Source organism: Xyrauchen texanus, chromosome 17 (genome assembly GCF_025860055.1).
Source record: "Xyrauchen texanus isolate HMW12.3.18 chromosome 17, RBS_HiC_50CHRs, whole genome shotgun sequence".
In the NCBI taxonomy this organism is placed as follows: Eukaryota; Metazoa; Chordata; class Actinopteri; order Cypriniformes; family Catostomidae; genus Xyrauchen; species Xyrauchen texanus.
In genome coordinates this window covers 31,646,112-31,664,281 of record NC_068292.1, presented here as the reverse complement: position 1 = coordinate 31,664,281, position 18,170 = coordinate 31,646,112, and the positions used below count along the sequence as shown (strand labels likewise).

Here is an 18,170-nt window from a genome sequence, read left to right as displayed (position 1 = left end):
TACCATGTTTATAGCCCTGCAATCTGAAGTACTGTTAAGAAAACCTCATGTTAATGTGTCATAATTAGATGCCTTTTCTCCCAGTGTACTCCCAAATTAATTACATTATACGAGGGTCATTATAAGGGGGAGGAGATGGGCCACTAGCAGGAAAATGCAATTTGGTCTCAGAATAACATTACTATACAGTACCTACATGTAACAGGTCTGGACATTGCAGAAACGAGGAAGCAGGGTTCAGGTAACGTCACACTTCTTTATTCACTCTCAATGTAGTCTGTATATTTTTAAGCACACTTGTGTAGGTTCAGCATGTGTAATACTCTCTCTCTGTCTGGGCTCTGGCATGGGCTTCTCTTATCGCTCGTCCTTAATTACTGCAACAAGAAACAGTGGTTAGACTTAATTATCACCCAGGGATGAATCCTTACCGCTTCCTCTCTCCCTGGAAGGATGCTCAACCAAGCCCTTGCCAAACTACATTTTTAAGAAATGCTTTTTACATTGCTCATGGTACGTATCACGCCAGTCTCCTGGTGAAATAAACACTAGAGCTGCTATAACAACAAATACTTTTATTCACATGATTTGTAATGTGATACATTTTAATTTTGCTTTACAAAATAATTTATATTTACAGGCTTGTTCAAGCGCTATCAAATTGTGCGATAGCTCAATTAATAGTGCGTACTTGCTGTGCAAAGGACTGTGGTATGTGTCCAGAAGAGCATGCAAGTCGACACGTGAGGCGAAATGATCATAAAACCATAAAATGATGCTTTAGCAATCATGTTTCTCATCTTATATTTGACACTATCGGTTAGGATCAGGCTTAAGATTTAGGGCAGTTTTCTGAATGTGAAAACTCTATAGAGCCGTAACCTTAAAAACCTCATCTGTTTTTCATCTCACATTTGCTTTTTATGACACCATTGGTTAGGTTTATATTTAAGTTTAATGTTTGTGAGGTAGGTTTAGTTCATTTAACAGTACTCAATAGAGCATCAACCTTAAAAACCTTGTTTGTTTGGGTGACCAGTTAAAGGGATCGGTCACCCAAAAGTAAAAATTCTCTCATCATTTGCTCACCCTCAGCTCTGTAGTTCCTCACAGTGGGGTTAGGGTTAGGTTAGGGCAAGCAAATGGGTACAACATTTTGATGCTCCAAAAGCACATAAAGGCAGCATAAAAGTAAATCCATATCGTAAAAAGTGACATGATTAGTGTGGTTCAGAAACGCCCTTTTTTATTATCAATCTGCACATTCACTTTCACAACTGTTTTTGGCGATTCGCATTCTTCATGCATATCTCCACCAACAGGGCAGTGAAGAGAATGTATACCATAAAAGGGCTTACTGTAAACAGTGAACTGTTTCTCGCCCACACCTATCATATCGCTTCTGAAGATATAGATTTACCCACTGGAGTCTTTTGGATTACATTTATGCTGCTTTTTTGTGCATTTTGGAGCTTCAGATTATTGGTACCCATTCACTTATAAAGAGAGGACCCACAGAGTTCAAATATTCTTCTAAAAATCTTTGTTTGTGTTCAGCAGAAGACAGAAAGTTATACACATCTGGAATGGCATTTGGGTGAGTAAATGATGATAGAATGTTACTGTTGATTCAAAGTATATTATTGACCATCTTGATCATCAGATTTGGAGATGTTGGTCTTTCCCCATTCAAGTAGATGGGCGCTATGCTTGTATACCAGGATTCCCCAAAATGTTCACCAAGGGCCAAATTCTGTTAAAATTGCAATGTCAAGGACCACGGTCCACAATGTAATGACAAATGGTTTGTGCTGCTGCTGCTGCTGCTATTATTGTTGTTGTTATTATTACTATTTTAGTTTTTATTATTAAAAGAGTCTTGGCATACATATTATTTTTTTTCTCAGTATTATTAGCCTGTTTTATTTGTACAAACAATTTTGAACACTTTGTTTATATACATATACACAAAATAAATACAATTGAAATAAATACAAATTAAAGAACAATCTGGATATCCATGTCCTCCATGTGAGTCAACTTTTTTTTGCTCATCTACAAAAAGGAGCTACTCTCTGCCCTTTCCCTATTTGCAGATTCAATTATTAGACCTATTACCAGCAGCCATATAACCCTGTAGCTCAAGACTGGTTGCCTACTAAAGCTAATCAGGACTGATCCTGGTCAGTACCTGGATGGGAGACCTCCTTGAAAAACTAAGGTTGTTTCTGGAAGTGGTATTAGGGAGTCCAGCAGGGGGTGTTCACCCTGTGGACTATGTAGATTCTAAAGCCCCAGTATAGTGATGGGGACACTATACTGTAAAAAGGCACTGTCCCTCAGATGAGATTTGGGGAGTGAGAGTTGGGGTGTTGTGGCTGTATTGCCCCCATTGGTACTTGTCAATCATGGCCTCCTAATAACCACCAGCCCATTAATTGGCTCTATCACTCCTCTCTCCTCTTGGGGTGTGGTGAGTGTACTGGTGCACTATGGCTGTTGTTGTATCATCCAGGTGGATGGTGGATGCTGCACACTGGTGAGGGTTGAGGAGAGTCCCCTGTTCACTGTGTAAAGTGCTTTGTGTGTAGTGTCAGAAAAGTGCTATATAAATGTATCATTCATTCATTAGAATTAATATTGTTATTTGTCGGATAATATAACAAAGTATTAGAATAATTTCAATAAAGAAAAAGACAGTGAGCCAGTGTTTTCTTATATGTATAATAGTTTTATTACAAGGCTATGCGTCATATTTTATACTGTACTATACATGTTATTCTTAATGTGCACTATTTAACGTGTATTAGTATCACAGTAACTTGTGTTATATTATCCAGGCATTAACACAGACATTATAAAAAGATTACTTGTCTTTGTGAGTCCGTTTGGAATATACTTGTAGCAAAATACATGTTCAAATACAAATAGGAGGTGCAACAGTGCTCAACTCAGTCACATGAAAACACAGATTATATACTCCTCAAAATGCATCAACACCATGGAAAGAACATAATGAAACAGTAATGCCAAATTAGGTAAATAAATGCTTTAACGGCAAACAATATATAAATCTCTAGCATTGACAGCTGGGCAGGAGACTGGTATAAATGTTTGTAGAAGAGCAACAGCGCTGCCGACTCTATAGGGGTGTAATTCTTTTTCATTCTTATTTTTTACATACTCTGTGTGTATAGACCTTTCTTTGGAAGTTTGTGTTGTATTTGGAAATATTTGCAGTGAACAGGCCTTTAGTGCGGGCCAAACATTTGTCTCTTGCGGGCCGGATGTGGCCTGCGGGCCGCCGTTTGAGGAACCCTGTTGTATACCTATTGTATACATTGACAATAGCTGCCCGGGGGCATTACCAAGATGACTAAACTTGTCTTAAAGTGACATTGACTATACTTAAATTTATTGTATTACATGTACAGTAATCTCCACGCTTCCGGTATTGCCACAAGGGAAGGTAACATGCTGGAGCCGATGCAAAAATATCTGATAGGATATCCCGCTTGTTGTGAGTCGGCAAAATGTGGCCGATCCTGGCGTACCACAACATGTTGACTTACAATGTGATCATGCAAAAAACAAGCTTCATCTAAAATACAGTGCCGGTTGATTAGTCTCATCAGTTTTGCCTGTTAAAAGCTTGGCTTTGCTGGTCCACCAACTAGACCAGCACAAGAGCAGAATGGAAATTCTTGCTTGTCTAGGTCAGTCTTTTCAGCAGGGAAGGTGCAGAGATTATACCATATTTTTATTTGGGGGTGTAGGGTAAGAACTTAGGATGCTCAATCAAAGTTTGCAGCTTTTAAATTCAGGTAGGGTTGATGAGATCGTAACCCTGCACTGTCACCTTTTGGTAACTTCTCATTAAGTACTTTGAATTAAAGCACTTTGGTGTCTGCTAAATGTTAAGGAAATATGGCCAGTATCATACTTACCTTCTTTTTCTCTTTCTCTGTTCCATCAGTTAGCACTGAAGTACCACCATCATGCTCGAATGGCTGTGAAATCTGCTCGGAGTACAACGGCTGTCTTAAATGTCGGCCCAGGCTTTTCATCCTACTGGAGCGGAATGACATCCGTCAGATAGGCATTTGCCTTACTGCCTGTCCTGTTGGATATTATGGCATTCGAAATCGGGATATGAACAAATGCACACGTGAGTCTTTGCTCTTCTGATTTACAAAACTGTAAATCAACAAGGACTGTTAAATGAAGATGCACAGTTGCACAGTTGGACTATATTGTCTAAAATGATCCTTTTCTGAACATGTACCTTTATATGCTCCCTTTTTAGGGCTCATATATCATAAGAAATTTAACTTTGAAAACTTATGGTAACTTGCAGACCTCAATACTTTCTCCCTAGTCCAATATGAGAATTTATTGAAATTTAGCCTCAACCCAGTTATACATTTTTTATTATTCGTTTCACAGGTTTTAAAGTCAGTTACTCTATCATTAACATAAGTTACACAGGTTTTAATGTCACTTACCTGGTTTGTTATATCATTTTCACAGGTTTTTACATCAGTTACAAATTTTTTTTTAACTGTTTCACAGGGTTTAAAGTCCATTTCTCGATTTTTTACGCAAGTTTGACAGTTTGTTTTTATATCAGTTACGTGTGTGTGTGTGTGTGTGTGTGTGTGTGTGTGTGTATATATATATATTAGAGTTGGGATATTCGAGTTTGGACAATTTGAATGGACTTGGTCTTGTCACGGACTTGGATGCATTTTTACGTGGACTTGACTCGGACTCAAGCCTTTGGGACTCATTGTAGGCTTCTGTAGTCTCTTGTGGTCCACGCAATGTTGTCAGCTTGAACAGGTCCATTATAGCTTGATGAATTAACTGTGTAACTTTTTAAATATTCAGGGATTGATTGACTATTTTCAAAGGATTGACGAGCTGCTTAAAATACATTCTTTTACAGCATTTGTCCACCATTCACAACTTTCAACCATGCACAATAAAATATTAGGATATTTTGAGCAGTGAAATGTTTTGTTTATAATTTCATTATAGACTATAAAATAAATATATTATTTGATGACAGAGTTTGTGTATGAAGCTAAACTTCATGTTACAAGTTGAATTTAGTTGGTTATGACGTTTTTATTTTAAACTTTTATTTTATTATATTTTTATTGTAAAACACCGGGTGACTTATGCATGTCTTTTGTTAGCCTATATCTCTGACACTTTTGAAGGATAATTCTGTTAAATTTATGACTCAATATTATTATACTCCAAGTTTTGCGGTTAAAGAAGAGCTCAATGAAATTTTCTTTGGTTGTATTTAAAGATTTCACACTGAATGCAGATCAACTGCTGCTCAAGCAAATATTAAAAAAAAAACGTTTATCTTCTGCGGCAGCGGCTGTGAGATGCACACGGAAGAGTACAAGAGCAGCATGCAGAACTGCCCTGCATTGTGTGGTTGCACGCAAATTAACTAGAAAATCCTGTCAGACATGGCCCTAATTTTATCAGTGGGCTTTTCCAGTGTTTTTGGATGTAGCATTCAGTCGGCAGAGAGAAAAAATCTCAGTATAGACTGTTATATTTCTTTAGATAGGGATCATTTTAAATAAAACTAAATTAAATTGAATTTACAAATTGAAGAATAAGTAGATATAAAAACTAAATTAAAATTGGAAATATTATAACCTTGTTTGTAATGACTAACACAGCTTTCACTTTCTTTAGTCTATGTTTGAGTGGAGGGGAAAAAGCAACAAATAGTGGAAATGTCAACAGACCGCAATAAGAACAGTTCTGTCTTCATACACCTAAAGGATATGATTTTATTCTGAAGTTTGTTCAGCAGGATACAAATCATAAAATGTATATATAAAATGCAACAGATGTGTTTTTGTTCCATTTATATTGACAAACCTTTTTTTTCTTACTTATGAAGTTTAATATAAGCTTAAAATATTGATGTTGAGTTTACGGTTACAATTTTAATTCAGATTCACGAACAGATTAAATCGGACTCAGACTCGACTCAGACTGTTATGGACTCAGTCTTGAGTCCAACTCGGCCGCTTTTGGACTCAGACTCAACTCGGACTCGACTGATTAAAGACTCGGACTCAACTAAGGTGGGCTCGAACTCTCAACACTAATATATATATATATAGTATAACCGTTTCAAAGTTTATATTGTCAGTTACTCGTTTTACAACATCAGTTACACATGTTTTAACATAAGCAGGAAAATGATAAAGCAGTTATATTGTTCACTATATTCACAGTACTGTATTCCATTGGCATTAAACCAGCATTTCTGAACTAGGGATGCCAAATACTGAGCCAGTGATCTGTTTTCTCTTACTTTGTGGGTGAAAAACATGGTTAGGGGAAAACATCCAAAGCAAAACATTGGTAATGCACTGTTTGTTTGTTTCTGCTAGGTAGTTTATGTTATTACATTATTACATGAGTTTATGCTAGTTCAGATCTGACCACATTTTTATTCCATTCTACGCAAAACCCCACACAAAAAGTCTTATGAGGATTTACCTCCAATCATAGTCTTTGTTTTAATAGTGTGCTCTCTAGGTTTTCAGCTGTGTGTGAGCATTTTTACTAAAAGAAAGCAGGGCAGAACTGTGGATAAATAAGGGAATACTTCTCATAAATTGATTGGTGGTATGTTTTTACTCCTGTTGTGCAAGGACATTATTAGCTTTGTTTGAGCATTTTCTAACTTAAAACCACCAAAGCTTTTCCAGTTGTAAATTGAACATACTGATCCTTTTTCTAGCATGTTTTGATAGCCAATTAGTGGGAACCACATCTTGGAGTCATTATATTTTGTTATAGGAAGAAAATACTTTTGTTACCAAGATACACTCTTGCATCACACCCCGTAATACCTCTCAGATGTTTTTGGTTTAAACTTTCATTCTAGATAACCTTAAATTTGAACGTTAGCATCAAGGGAAGTGAGAGTGGAGTGGTGTTTTTATTTCACAACACTCTAGAGCCTTTAATTCATCATTTCTTGACTGTATTCTTTGAAATAGCATATGCAGCTGTCTGATTGTTAGCCTAAGTATCTTTATGACCCACGCATTGAGCCTGAGATAAGTTGTATCCACACAGGTGTTGACTCCTTCACAAATTACTCTAATAGTCAAAACTCTTGTCACAGGACTTCTTACTGTTAACAACTTCTCTCACTGAACCTTAAACCTTGATGTGTTCAAGTGCTTTTGCATGTGTGGGTCTGATATATGCCATTTTTGCTGGACTATTTGAAAGACATCTGTGTGAAAGCATCTTTCTCTCTGGCTGGCCCACTGCAATTATTCAGTCAGCTGTGCACATTTGATTTCCCTCCAAATACCCATGATGTCTTGATAACAACATTTGTCTTGCATTAAGGGTACATTTGTAAATGCTTGAGTGTAAAATAATTTGCTCCAAACATTACTAATGTCAAATTTAATTGTCAGGCATTTAAAGTAATAATTGAGAGCAGGTTATAACAGAAAACATGGCTGAAGAAAGTTGTTAGGGTCTCTACTGTTTTTGGCCAGGCTGATATGCGTGTGCTGCTGCTCCGAGAGTGTCCCGGATCTTCAGTGAAGTTTAAGAACTTTTATTTTTACACATTTTAGCATATGTCATGACAATTCATTGGAGTCTTCTTTGTGTAATGATGTGCACTCTTTCTTGATTTAGAGTTTAATTGTTGTAGCTGCAAATTAGTCATTAGAGGCAATCAGAAGATTGAGAATATTGGATGTGTGAAGGAAAACTTTAATCATGATATTTATCCCCTCGGGTTTACAAGACCAAAGGAACAGATGGAGATGAATATGTAAGATTTTTTTGGTTTTAAACAGAATATGATAATGATGATAATTGTTAAAAAGTATGTGGGGAAGTGGATCTGTCTCACTGGTAGGGGTCTTGTTTTCATATTGCCAAAAAACATAATTGCCCCCAATTTGAGGCAGTTTGACCAAAGAATCAGAGTTTGCAATGAGGTGTGTGGAAACCATGAGAATCTTGATGCTTTGGTGTCATGAATGGAGTACATTTTACTGAATGTGTAATTGAAAGAGGTGGATGCACATGAGTGATACATGATTGTGGTATTGTTTGAAAGATATTTTAATGCTTGCATACATGCATCATTTGCTTCCGTTAATCTTCGCCTTACCCACCCCAAACAATAAATCAGCAGACAGGGGTATTCAGTCATCTCATTAAAAGCTGAAGTGTGTGTTTTGTTTTCTGCACCACTAGCATCACCAAATGGAATTTAAAAATGAATCACTGTTTTCAAACAGTTTTCAGAAAACTCCCACTTGCTTTGGTTGTACTAACAGATAGTCTGGCCCTAAACTCACCATTGGTCAAGCAAATGTTGCACCAATGGGGCCAATGAGGGGCCGCTCAAACAAGCAGAGGAATTTTTTGAAAGCACCACAGAGTCATATTGTTACACATTTTTAGGTAAAATCAATTGAAAAAGTGAGTAATGTACAACTCTTAATATTTGTTTTTCTTCATTTCAGAATGCAAAATAGAAAACTGTGAGGCGTGTTTTAGCCGAAATTTTTGCACAAAATGTAAGGAGGGCTTGTACTCACACAGAGGGCGGTGTTACTCCAGCTGTCCAGAAGGATTCAGCACCGTCAATGACACTATGGAGTGTGCAGGTGAGTGAATTCCACATGGCAGGTTTGGGATAGTTCACCCAAAAATGAAAATTCAGTAACTGTTTACTCACCATGATGTCAAGACAAAGCTGTATGATTTTTGGGGTTTCTTTGTGTAGACAATAGTAGACATTTTGAGAAATGTATTGATCATGTTTTCCAATACAATTAGAATTAAACTGGATCTTTCAGTTTTCAATAAGGATGCAAATGCACCAAAAAGTAGTCCAAATGACTTGTGAGCTATATTCCGGGTCTTCTGAAGTCATTCAATTGCTCTGTATGAGTAACAGATTGACATTAATGTTGTTGCTTATAGTGATATCTTGTAGAGGTAGGGGCAATAGGTGTAGGGCACAATTTGTCAACTAGTGCAAATAATTTTGAGACAGCCAGATGTTTTTTATGTGTAACAAATTAAGATAATGCTAATTCAAAATAACTACTTCAGAAAAGAGTGCACATTTTCCTGTTAATTTCAAACATGTGGCATTTTATAACATTTCAAGTATTCAATAAACAAATTAATCTCTATTGTGACTGGATCAGTCAATGTGAGCCCACTTTGAACATTTTTCATACATCTATTCCCCACACTTAAGAAAAACAAAGAGATTTATAGGGAACTTTAGCCTCTGGAACCGGAGGGCTTTTTACCTCACTGCCATCCTCTCACTTATTGGGCATTTATTAAAAAAAATTTGATTCTATCACCTTGAACAAATCTGAAAATACGTATTTTGTCTCAAAATAAAATGTGAGAATTTCATTGGGGGATTATGAGCTACATAATTTTACAGCATTTAAAAACATGTCATATTAGATCAAATTGCCTCAATATCAACCTTTAGACATTACACACAATGATCTAAGATTAAGATTCAACTTTATTGTCATTGTGCAGAGTACAGGTACAGAGCCAATGAAATGTAGTTGTTTTCGCATATCCTAACTAAGCTGGGGTCAGAGCGCAGGGTCAGCCATGAAACAGCACCCCTGGAGCAGATAGGGTCCTTGCTCAAGGGCCCAATAGTGGTATCTTGGTGGTGATGGGGCTTGAACCCCCGACCTTTTGGTCAGTAACCCAGAGATTTAACCGCTGAGCCACCACTGGCCCAAAACTGGCATCTCATGGATCAGGAAGATTTAGCAGTGCATTGTGACAAACAGGTGTTTAGGAAGTACTGGGATAGTTTTTGTTGCTATTTAGTGATTTGGGAGGAAATAAAATCAAATGCGCCTTTTCCCGGGGAGCCTTCCTGTCGTACCCTATCTGTTATGGGTACAACTCTTTCAAATTTAACTCCTGGTTATGAGAAGACACTTTTATCCAAACATGAAACAATTAGATAAAAGCTGAAAATGCTGAAACTACATGAGATCATATGTTTTGTGGCCTTCAAATGTTATCAATAGGATGTGTTTGTGGGCTTGTTATTAACTGTTTATTTTATTTGTATATACTCTTAACAGGATAGTTCACCCAAAAATGAAAATGATGTAAAATTTACTCACCCTCATGTTTTTTCAAACCCATACAAATTGTAGGCAGTATGTTAGTCTCAGTCACCATTCACTTTCATTGCATCATTTGCCCATTTAATGTAAATGATAGGTGATTGAGGCTGTCATTCTGCCTAACATCAACTTTTGTGTTCCACGGAAGTTATACAGGTTTAAAACATGAGGGTGTTTAAATGATAACACAAGTTTCATTTTTGGGTGAACTATCCCTTTAATACACATTCCCTCTATACTCGCATAATATAGCTTTTTGTATTTCATAAATCAATTATGCTGATGGAATGAAACTAGAAACTCAAAAGTTCTCAAATACCATATAATTTTTAATTCCCCAATGTTCTGCTTTCCTTTTCACTGTGGTTTCTCAATCGCTGTTGAGAGGACCGTTGGCAAAAGGCCTGTTGGATGATAAATGTTTTAATGATTTCTTTTAAAAATATTTCTGTCAGAAGCAAGCAAACCCTGCACTAAAAGCATTACTCGCATTGGTGGTGCTGGCTCCTCCAGGCTGCTTGGCCTTTAAATGCAGAGACTCAACTTCCAGTGTGACATTTTGCCAAGGCTTGTGATGCATTAACTTAGGTCAATCTAACACTTTGTTGTGTGCATGTTTCGGCCGGTGATTGTTTTTGGCAGAGACAAGTGACCTTCTCTTTGACCTTCCTGCCCAAAGAAATAAAAATTAATTATGAAATAACATTGAGATGTCTACACATTTAGAATGAAACTTCAGAACAGCTCATTCCAATTGAAAGCCTGGAGCATGACAGCTTGTCATTATGTCTAATAAAAATGAAGCCTACCTCATACAATCACAACACAGGCTCTCCTTTTAAAAATATTAATTGGAAAATATAAGTGATGTAAAATGTAAGCAGTCTGAGACTCTCTTGTGAATTCTTTGCAGTTTCCTAATAACATTTCTCTACATATGTTTGGAATATCTGGAGCCCTATGCAGAGCAACAAAATGTTCAAACACCAAATAATTTTTGCTCTTTTCCCATTATCTAAAAACATATATATTAAATAGATATTAAATTGTGTAATTGTTTTTTCTATTTAATTTGATCCCTTTTCTCTCCAATTTGGAATGCCCAACTCCCACTACTTAGTAGGTTCTCATGGTGACACGGTTACTCAATCTTGGTAGTGGAGGACAGGACAGTCTCAGTTGCCTCCGCTTCTGAGACAGTCAATCCATGCATCTTATCATGTGGCTCATTGTGCATGACACAGCGGAGACTACCAGCATGTGGAGGATCATGCTACTCTCCACAATCCACTCACAATTACCACATGCCCCATTGAGAGCAACCGGGCTAATTTGGTTGCTTAACAGATTGGCCGGAGTCACTCAGCACACCCTGGATTCGAACTTGCGACTCCAGGGTTGGTAGTCAGCGTCAACACACGCTGAGCTACCCAGGCACCCCTCAAATGTGTAACTGTTGCATTCTAGGTTCATTCTGAAAATTGGTAATTTTGATTCTTCTCTGTTGCAGTTCAATGTGATCTAAGTGAATGGAGTTCATGGGGTCCCTGTATGAAGAAGAACAAAACATGTGGCTTTAAAAAGGGTAACCAGACCCGTACCAGGGAGCCTGTTCAGCTTCCAAGTCCTGCCATTTCCACTGGGACTGCTCCTCCCTCGGGCTGTGTCCCAGAGAAACAGACCCAAAGATGTACCGTGAAAAAAAAGATCCCTTGCAAAGGTAAATCAGAGAACCAAAAAAATATTGGAAAGACAAAGGATAGGAAATACTTGCACCAGGGAATCTATTCTCAGACTATGATGCATGTGTTTGCAAATTACAGATTTGTTGACTTATTGATCATTTATCTTGTTTGGCCACTCTGAAACACATAAACAGTATCTGAATCTAATTTGATTTATTCTATTTACATTTCAGACACAACACATTGAAAATAAATCATTGGGTTTTGTACCCAGTAAACAAAACAGAAGCCCAGCTGGTTTGTAATCTTTCCATCACTGGCAATGGATCTGAAGGCGGCTATTTGTTTGTTGCTTTAGATTACTGGAAAGTGAAGTTAACAACAATATGCTGTTCTGGCTCTTGAGAGGGACAGAATGTTAGTGGACACGTAGCTGATCTGTTGGCTGGATAAGCTGTTTATAAATATTTTAAGCCTATAAGAGAATATCGGAACATGTTGCTTTCTACATATCCAGTTGGCCCCTTCTCCATCATTTCCCTGGATCGCTCCTGTAGATTTCAGCATAATATTTAAGTTCAAATCATGGCTGTCCAAAATAGCCTTCAGCTGCCCTATTAAGAATGTAGTTTTCTGATCATTGGCTAATTCGTTATGACATTTGTTTATTAGTAAGCACAACAATCTTGCTGCTCATCACTTTGCATGAATTGCAATGGAAATACAGATATCTTGTTTGATTAGCTTGTTTTAATGAATGCTGTAATTTAATTATTAGCTTATAACAGGCTTCGCAACATTACAATGAGCTAAGCCCTGTAAGATTTACATTTCAGAAGTCAAACCAGCCAAATAAGACAGACGGATCACACTGTGAATTTGTTCTGTGTTTACTTAAATGTGAACCAATGCTCTCAGTGGCCAAACCTTGAAGTGTTGCTGAACGTAATGGTAGCCTACATTTGCGGCCTAGTTTCCGGGTGAAATGTCCACAGAGTGGTGCCAAAAGTGAGTTGTATTTCTAGTTGCAAATTATGTGATACAGTCTACAGGAATGCATATTTTATTAACCATTTGCCCTAATCCAAACCCCAACCCTAAACCCAACCATAAGTAGAATAAAAATGAAATTTAAAAAATGGAATTTTAGAGTCTATTTCTGGGTACATTTACTTTTGGAAGCAACATGTCGATTTCTGGTGGGATCATGTTGAATAAGAATTGTTAACATATTATAAGTATATTATAGGCTTTCATAGGTATTAGTGTCATTTTTTATTTCTTTTATTTCTTCCTGTAGATAATTCCCAAAACATGAGACTGTAGAGATTCTTAACCAAATCATTTATTCACATTAAGGTGCTACAGTCTGTGTGGAAAAAGTGTGGACAACGTGTACCACACATTCTTATCAGTTTGTCTACTTGTGTTTAGGGAATTACATAACACATCATTCAGTCTACTGTATACGCTATAGCTCACATATCAGAACTCACTTTTAGGTAATAGTTTTAAAGTCACCCGTTGAGTGGTTCTTAAAACAAATGATAGGATATCTGTTCCGTTTTTTGGAAAGTTGAGAAACAGTGTGTTCCTGGAAATTATGTTTCTATGTGTGAACAGCCTCATTGAGATCAAGCGCTTGCCATTCTTCTTTGGGGAGACGTGGGCTCCATGCTGGACTAGGTGTGACAGCACCATTTGAGAAATGAGAGGCAAATTTACTCTGCATGACGCCTGTATTGTGGAAAGAATTTCCACCCAGGGTCCATAAGAATAATTAACTGTGAAATATTATAAACTGCCCCATAAAAGTGCTGTATCGCCTGCCAAATTTCTAAACTTAGAGTCCACTTGTCGGAAAGCAAGCAAAGAGATGTTGAACTAATAGGGCTGGACACGAAAAATCATTTGTTTGTAGGTCAATCTCATAATATCATGCTCGCCTTAACGATGTTAAGATATTATCAGTTAGCAAAGAGTTTTCTTGGCTAGAGCGAAAACATGGAATGTTTTCAACTACACAAGCTTCTTATCCTTGCGGTCCAAAGCAAACCAGCAACAGCCACTTCTCAGGGGTAAAAGAATTAATATAACTTAGGTGTTAAAGACCATGCATGGGTTGCATGACCGGAATGTCCTCTTTTTTCCCAGTGCATAAACATGCTAAATTAGCAAGGCTGTGAATGCATCTGCAGAAATTAGCTGACAGGGCTGCTGTAAAAATCACAGGGGGCAGTGCTTGTATAACACCGGTGATTTACTGGTCTGTGGATCTCACGATTTGTGTTGATTTTGCCAAGCGCACCCTTTCTCTTCCCCTTCGTGTAGCTTAATAAATGTCTTTGCACGAAAACTGAATGCGCAAAACGCGTGATTGCCTTTGTCAAGCAATGGTGTTTAGTTTGGATTGAGCAGCACTGTAATCATTGCTGTCATAAATGAGGGATCCTCCCCAAGCGCTGTTACCGCTATTATCAAAGCTAACATGTGGATCCAAAGTTTAAAGCTCCACTTCCTTTGAGTTCCTTTGAGTGCAGAGACCATGTTTTCACATGTTTCGACTCTACGATTTTTAAATCATGATTAAATTGACACCAGAATGGAGGCGTTTGTGAACTCAAGGCCTCTAATTTCCTCATGTGAATAATATTGCTCTCAGAGTAAAGAACGCTTGCAAACAATTTTGCATCTTGGTTTTGATAGATGTCCTCATGTTGCTTTGTGTGTGGAACTCCACAGGATTCTTCTTATTGATAAGCCTATTTTAATAGTTTTTTTATCATGTGGCTATTCTGATAGGTCAGTCACAGCATTCTGTTGTCAGATATTTTTGTATAATGACTTGCTTATTATACATTTTTATAAAATTGGTAAAATTTGAAAATAAACCTTTTCAGGGTGATACAAGACCCCTCTGCTTCGTGTCGGAGTCCCAATCACCTTGTGAGTGTTTATTTTGTGATAATAACAGAGTGACTGTGCATAATCCCTTATATATTTAGTTTAAGTCACTCTTAGAAAATGATGTCATATGTTTATGGTCATATACTCAATCTGCCTTTTCAAGTGAAAAGTCTGTCAAATGTGTACAGATAATTTTATAAAATTAGTGAACCCAGAAGGGTTCTTTTTTCATTGTGTTTCCCCCCTTTCCATTTTATTTTTAGTCCTGCATTTTATGTAAAAATGCATAATATTTTGTGGTGGAATATCAGGGGCTTAAGATGAGCAGAGAGGTATTTCCAGGAGCCACAAAGCGGCTGTGTATGTGTCATGTTATCAAATGCAGAGCAAATGCTCTCCAGCCCTGTATGAGTGTTGACTTTGGTTTCCAGGGAACACTGAGACTCACAAAACCAACTTCATAACAAATATCAGTCAGTTCGGAGGCCCAGACTCCCCCTTATTCAAAGCAAGGCTAATGGGAAATGAAGTAACTTGTGTTACCGTGTGGTGTCGGGGGCGTGGCTAAGTGACAGTTTGTGAATGGAGAGCGAGATCAGGAGATAAGAATGGTATGGATCATCACCTGGCAATGATTGTCTCTAACAGCTGTTTGCCATTGCAGTGAGAGTGGAGACGGGCTTTAAGAGTGAGCCGGACGCCAGTCCCGGGAGAGAGAGCTGAGCTTACAGCATGTGTGAATCAAAAAGCAGTTCTGCTGAAAAGCAAACATTGAGTGTGTTAAATACTGAAAAGTATACAAATAAAAGTATCTTTTGAGTTGGATTCCCCGTCTCCTGCTTCCTCCTTGCCCCCATCCTAAGAACTTTGTTACATACCCTTTTATTCATGTATTTTTTTTTTTGGACCATGCTGTTGTTCGATATAAACGTTTTTAGTATTTATTTGTATGATTTATAGTTTCAAACTTTTCTCTCACATCAAACGCAGCTCTATGCATACCTCACATATAGAGTAACTTTTGAACTCCCTCTAAAGAGACTTTCAGCTTTCAAACTTTGCCATGCTTCTTATAAATGGGTAAAGCCTTACAATAATGTTCCATTCATTAACTTTAGTTAATGCATCAGGTATCATGAACAAACTATATATATATATATATATATATATATGTGTGTGTAGTGTTTGTTAGTTCATAGTGAATTAACTAATGTTAAATAATATACATTTTGATTTAAAATTTGTTATTATATTTTATATATTTTGAAAAGATTAATAAATGCTGTAAAAGCATTGTTAATTCATATTGACTTATAATGTTAACAAATGGAACCTTATTGTAAAGTGTTACTAATAAATGTTTGCTTTGATGGTGTTACTATGCTCTTTCAAAACGACATCATCATTGACAACATTCACTTTCTTAATGCACCATGTGTGCACATTATTCCAAGTACATAAATGTTTGTGTTTATAATCTCTTATCAAAATGTAATAACTTGCTTTGCCTCTGAAACTGCTTTCCTTTTTGGGCTGATGTCACAAATCTTTCTTACATTCAAATCCCTCCAACAACTTGTTTCACATTTGTATTCCCATTGAAGGAAGTTTTAAAATTGAGAGTTTTTCCTCAGATGAAAAAAATTTATAAAAATCTTTGTGATTTGATCATGAGTTTTCTAATGGTATTTATTTGTTTATTTTATTCAGGAGAAAATAAGAAGAACTCACGAAATCGTGCAGATAAAAATGGCAAGAACCGTGGCCGGGACTCCAAGGAGGGTGGCAGAGGGGGAAATAAGAGAAGAAAGAACCCACAAAAAGAACCCACCACTGCCCCCACCTTAACGACAAGCACGGTGACCTAACCCTATAATGGTGTCAGGCGGGCCGAAGAATGGAGAACATCTGGTAATCCCACATGGGCTGCAGAAATACAGCATTTGATTGTGACAATATCGTGATGAGGAAAAAAGAGGAATAACGCTGCTACACATAATTGCCTGATGAGAACGGGAGGATTGCTGTAATAATTATTGAATTGTGTTAACTAGGTAAAGCTTATGAGAACCAAGGAGCCGGGTTGGTTATTCTTATGCTATTGGAAGCACACAGAGAGACTCTGTGTGTGCAAGGATGTCTTTTCATAAGCCTTCTCACAGGAAACAGCATTGTTTGTGGTTGCTGAAATGTTCCATATGTTCCTTTTTAGACCTATCAAAATGCCTTGGACTCTTTCCGAGCTATAGACGACACTGCAAATGAGTCCCACCATCCTTACATGGCTTTAAGAAATCTAAAATATATAAGAATCCCATATAGTTCACGTAATCCAACTGTAATCACATTATTTCTTCCAAAGTTGGTGGCTCCACTTAAGTTCGGGACAGGTAGCATTTTCTAAAACAGACTTGGAGTGAAAAGTATTATAATGCTCTGTTTTTTATATATATTTTCCCCTGTTGTTTATAACAAAAGAAAGGCACTGGAACAGAAATTGTGGTTTACAGAGAGAATGTGGAGAAAGATTAACTTTTTCTATGATTTTTTTTTGGAGAAAACAATCCAAAGCATCACCAAAAAGTGATTAGAGACAAACAGGACTGGTAGACCAGTTTTAATTGTGTTCACAGTCATTGTACATTACAAGAAATGTCTTTTTTGATTAGGGGAAAATAAATACAGTATTTTCTGCATAAAAAGGTAGCAGAAATATGAGGAATGTTCAACAATTATGTATGTGTATGAGAGATTGTGTGCATGTCTGATGTATGTCAAATTGTATGTTCATGAATCTGTGTCCTCTATGTTTTAAGATGTGGAAAGACAGAGGCAAAAAAATGGTCTACTTGCAAATGCTTCCATATACAGTATGTAGCCATGAATGTAAGTGAGATTGTCAACAGAAGTCTACTATACACTTCTTTGTGACCTAGCCATTGAAAAAAACTGCACCAGCATAATGCTTTTAAAAAGCTGCAGTCACCACAAGCCTCCAAATATAAGATTCATCCATATAGGCTATTCATTGTTCATTTATCATGTTTGCAAAAGGGTTGATATAGCACATAATTCATAATGCAACACACACTACAGTTTTATCAAAGGAATAATACATTTATCATACACTTATTTAAATGTAACAACCAGTGACACTTTTTGTAGCTTTTGTAGTCTGTTTGCTTTGCACAGCATATTGAGCTAATCAGTGGCTATAACATATACACCCCTAATGAGAAATATGACACTGAATATGTCAGCCTCCGTTTATCTTGATGTAGCATATGTATTGTAATTATATATCTATTTCTATGAATGTTTTGCATACAAATAAAAGGAAAGGTACAATTGAATAAACATTTAA

The 18,170-nt window shown here is 37.0% G+C and overlaps 1 protein-coding gene across 2 annotated transcripts in view; it reads left to right on the top strand.

Annotated features, from left to right (window-relative positions):
* LOC127657547 (R-spondin-1-like) overlaps positions 1-18,170 on the top strand; it is a 59,690-nt gene extending 41,520 nt beyond the window's left edge. For both annotated transcript variants that reach the window (XM_052146392.1, XM_052146391.1), the window contains exons 3-6: positions 3,977-4,168; positions 8,553-8,696; positions 11,725-11,934; positions 16,517-18,170. In XM_052146392.1, the coding sequence (XP_052002352.1) occupies positions 3,977-4,168; positions 8,553-8,696; positions 11,725-11,934; positions 16,517-16,674 (704 nt within the window). In that variant the 3' untranslated portion in view covers positions 16,675-18,170. The remainder of the gene's footprint in view (positions 1-3,976; positions 4,169-8,552; positions 8,697-11,724; positions 11,935-16,516) is intronic.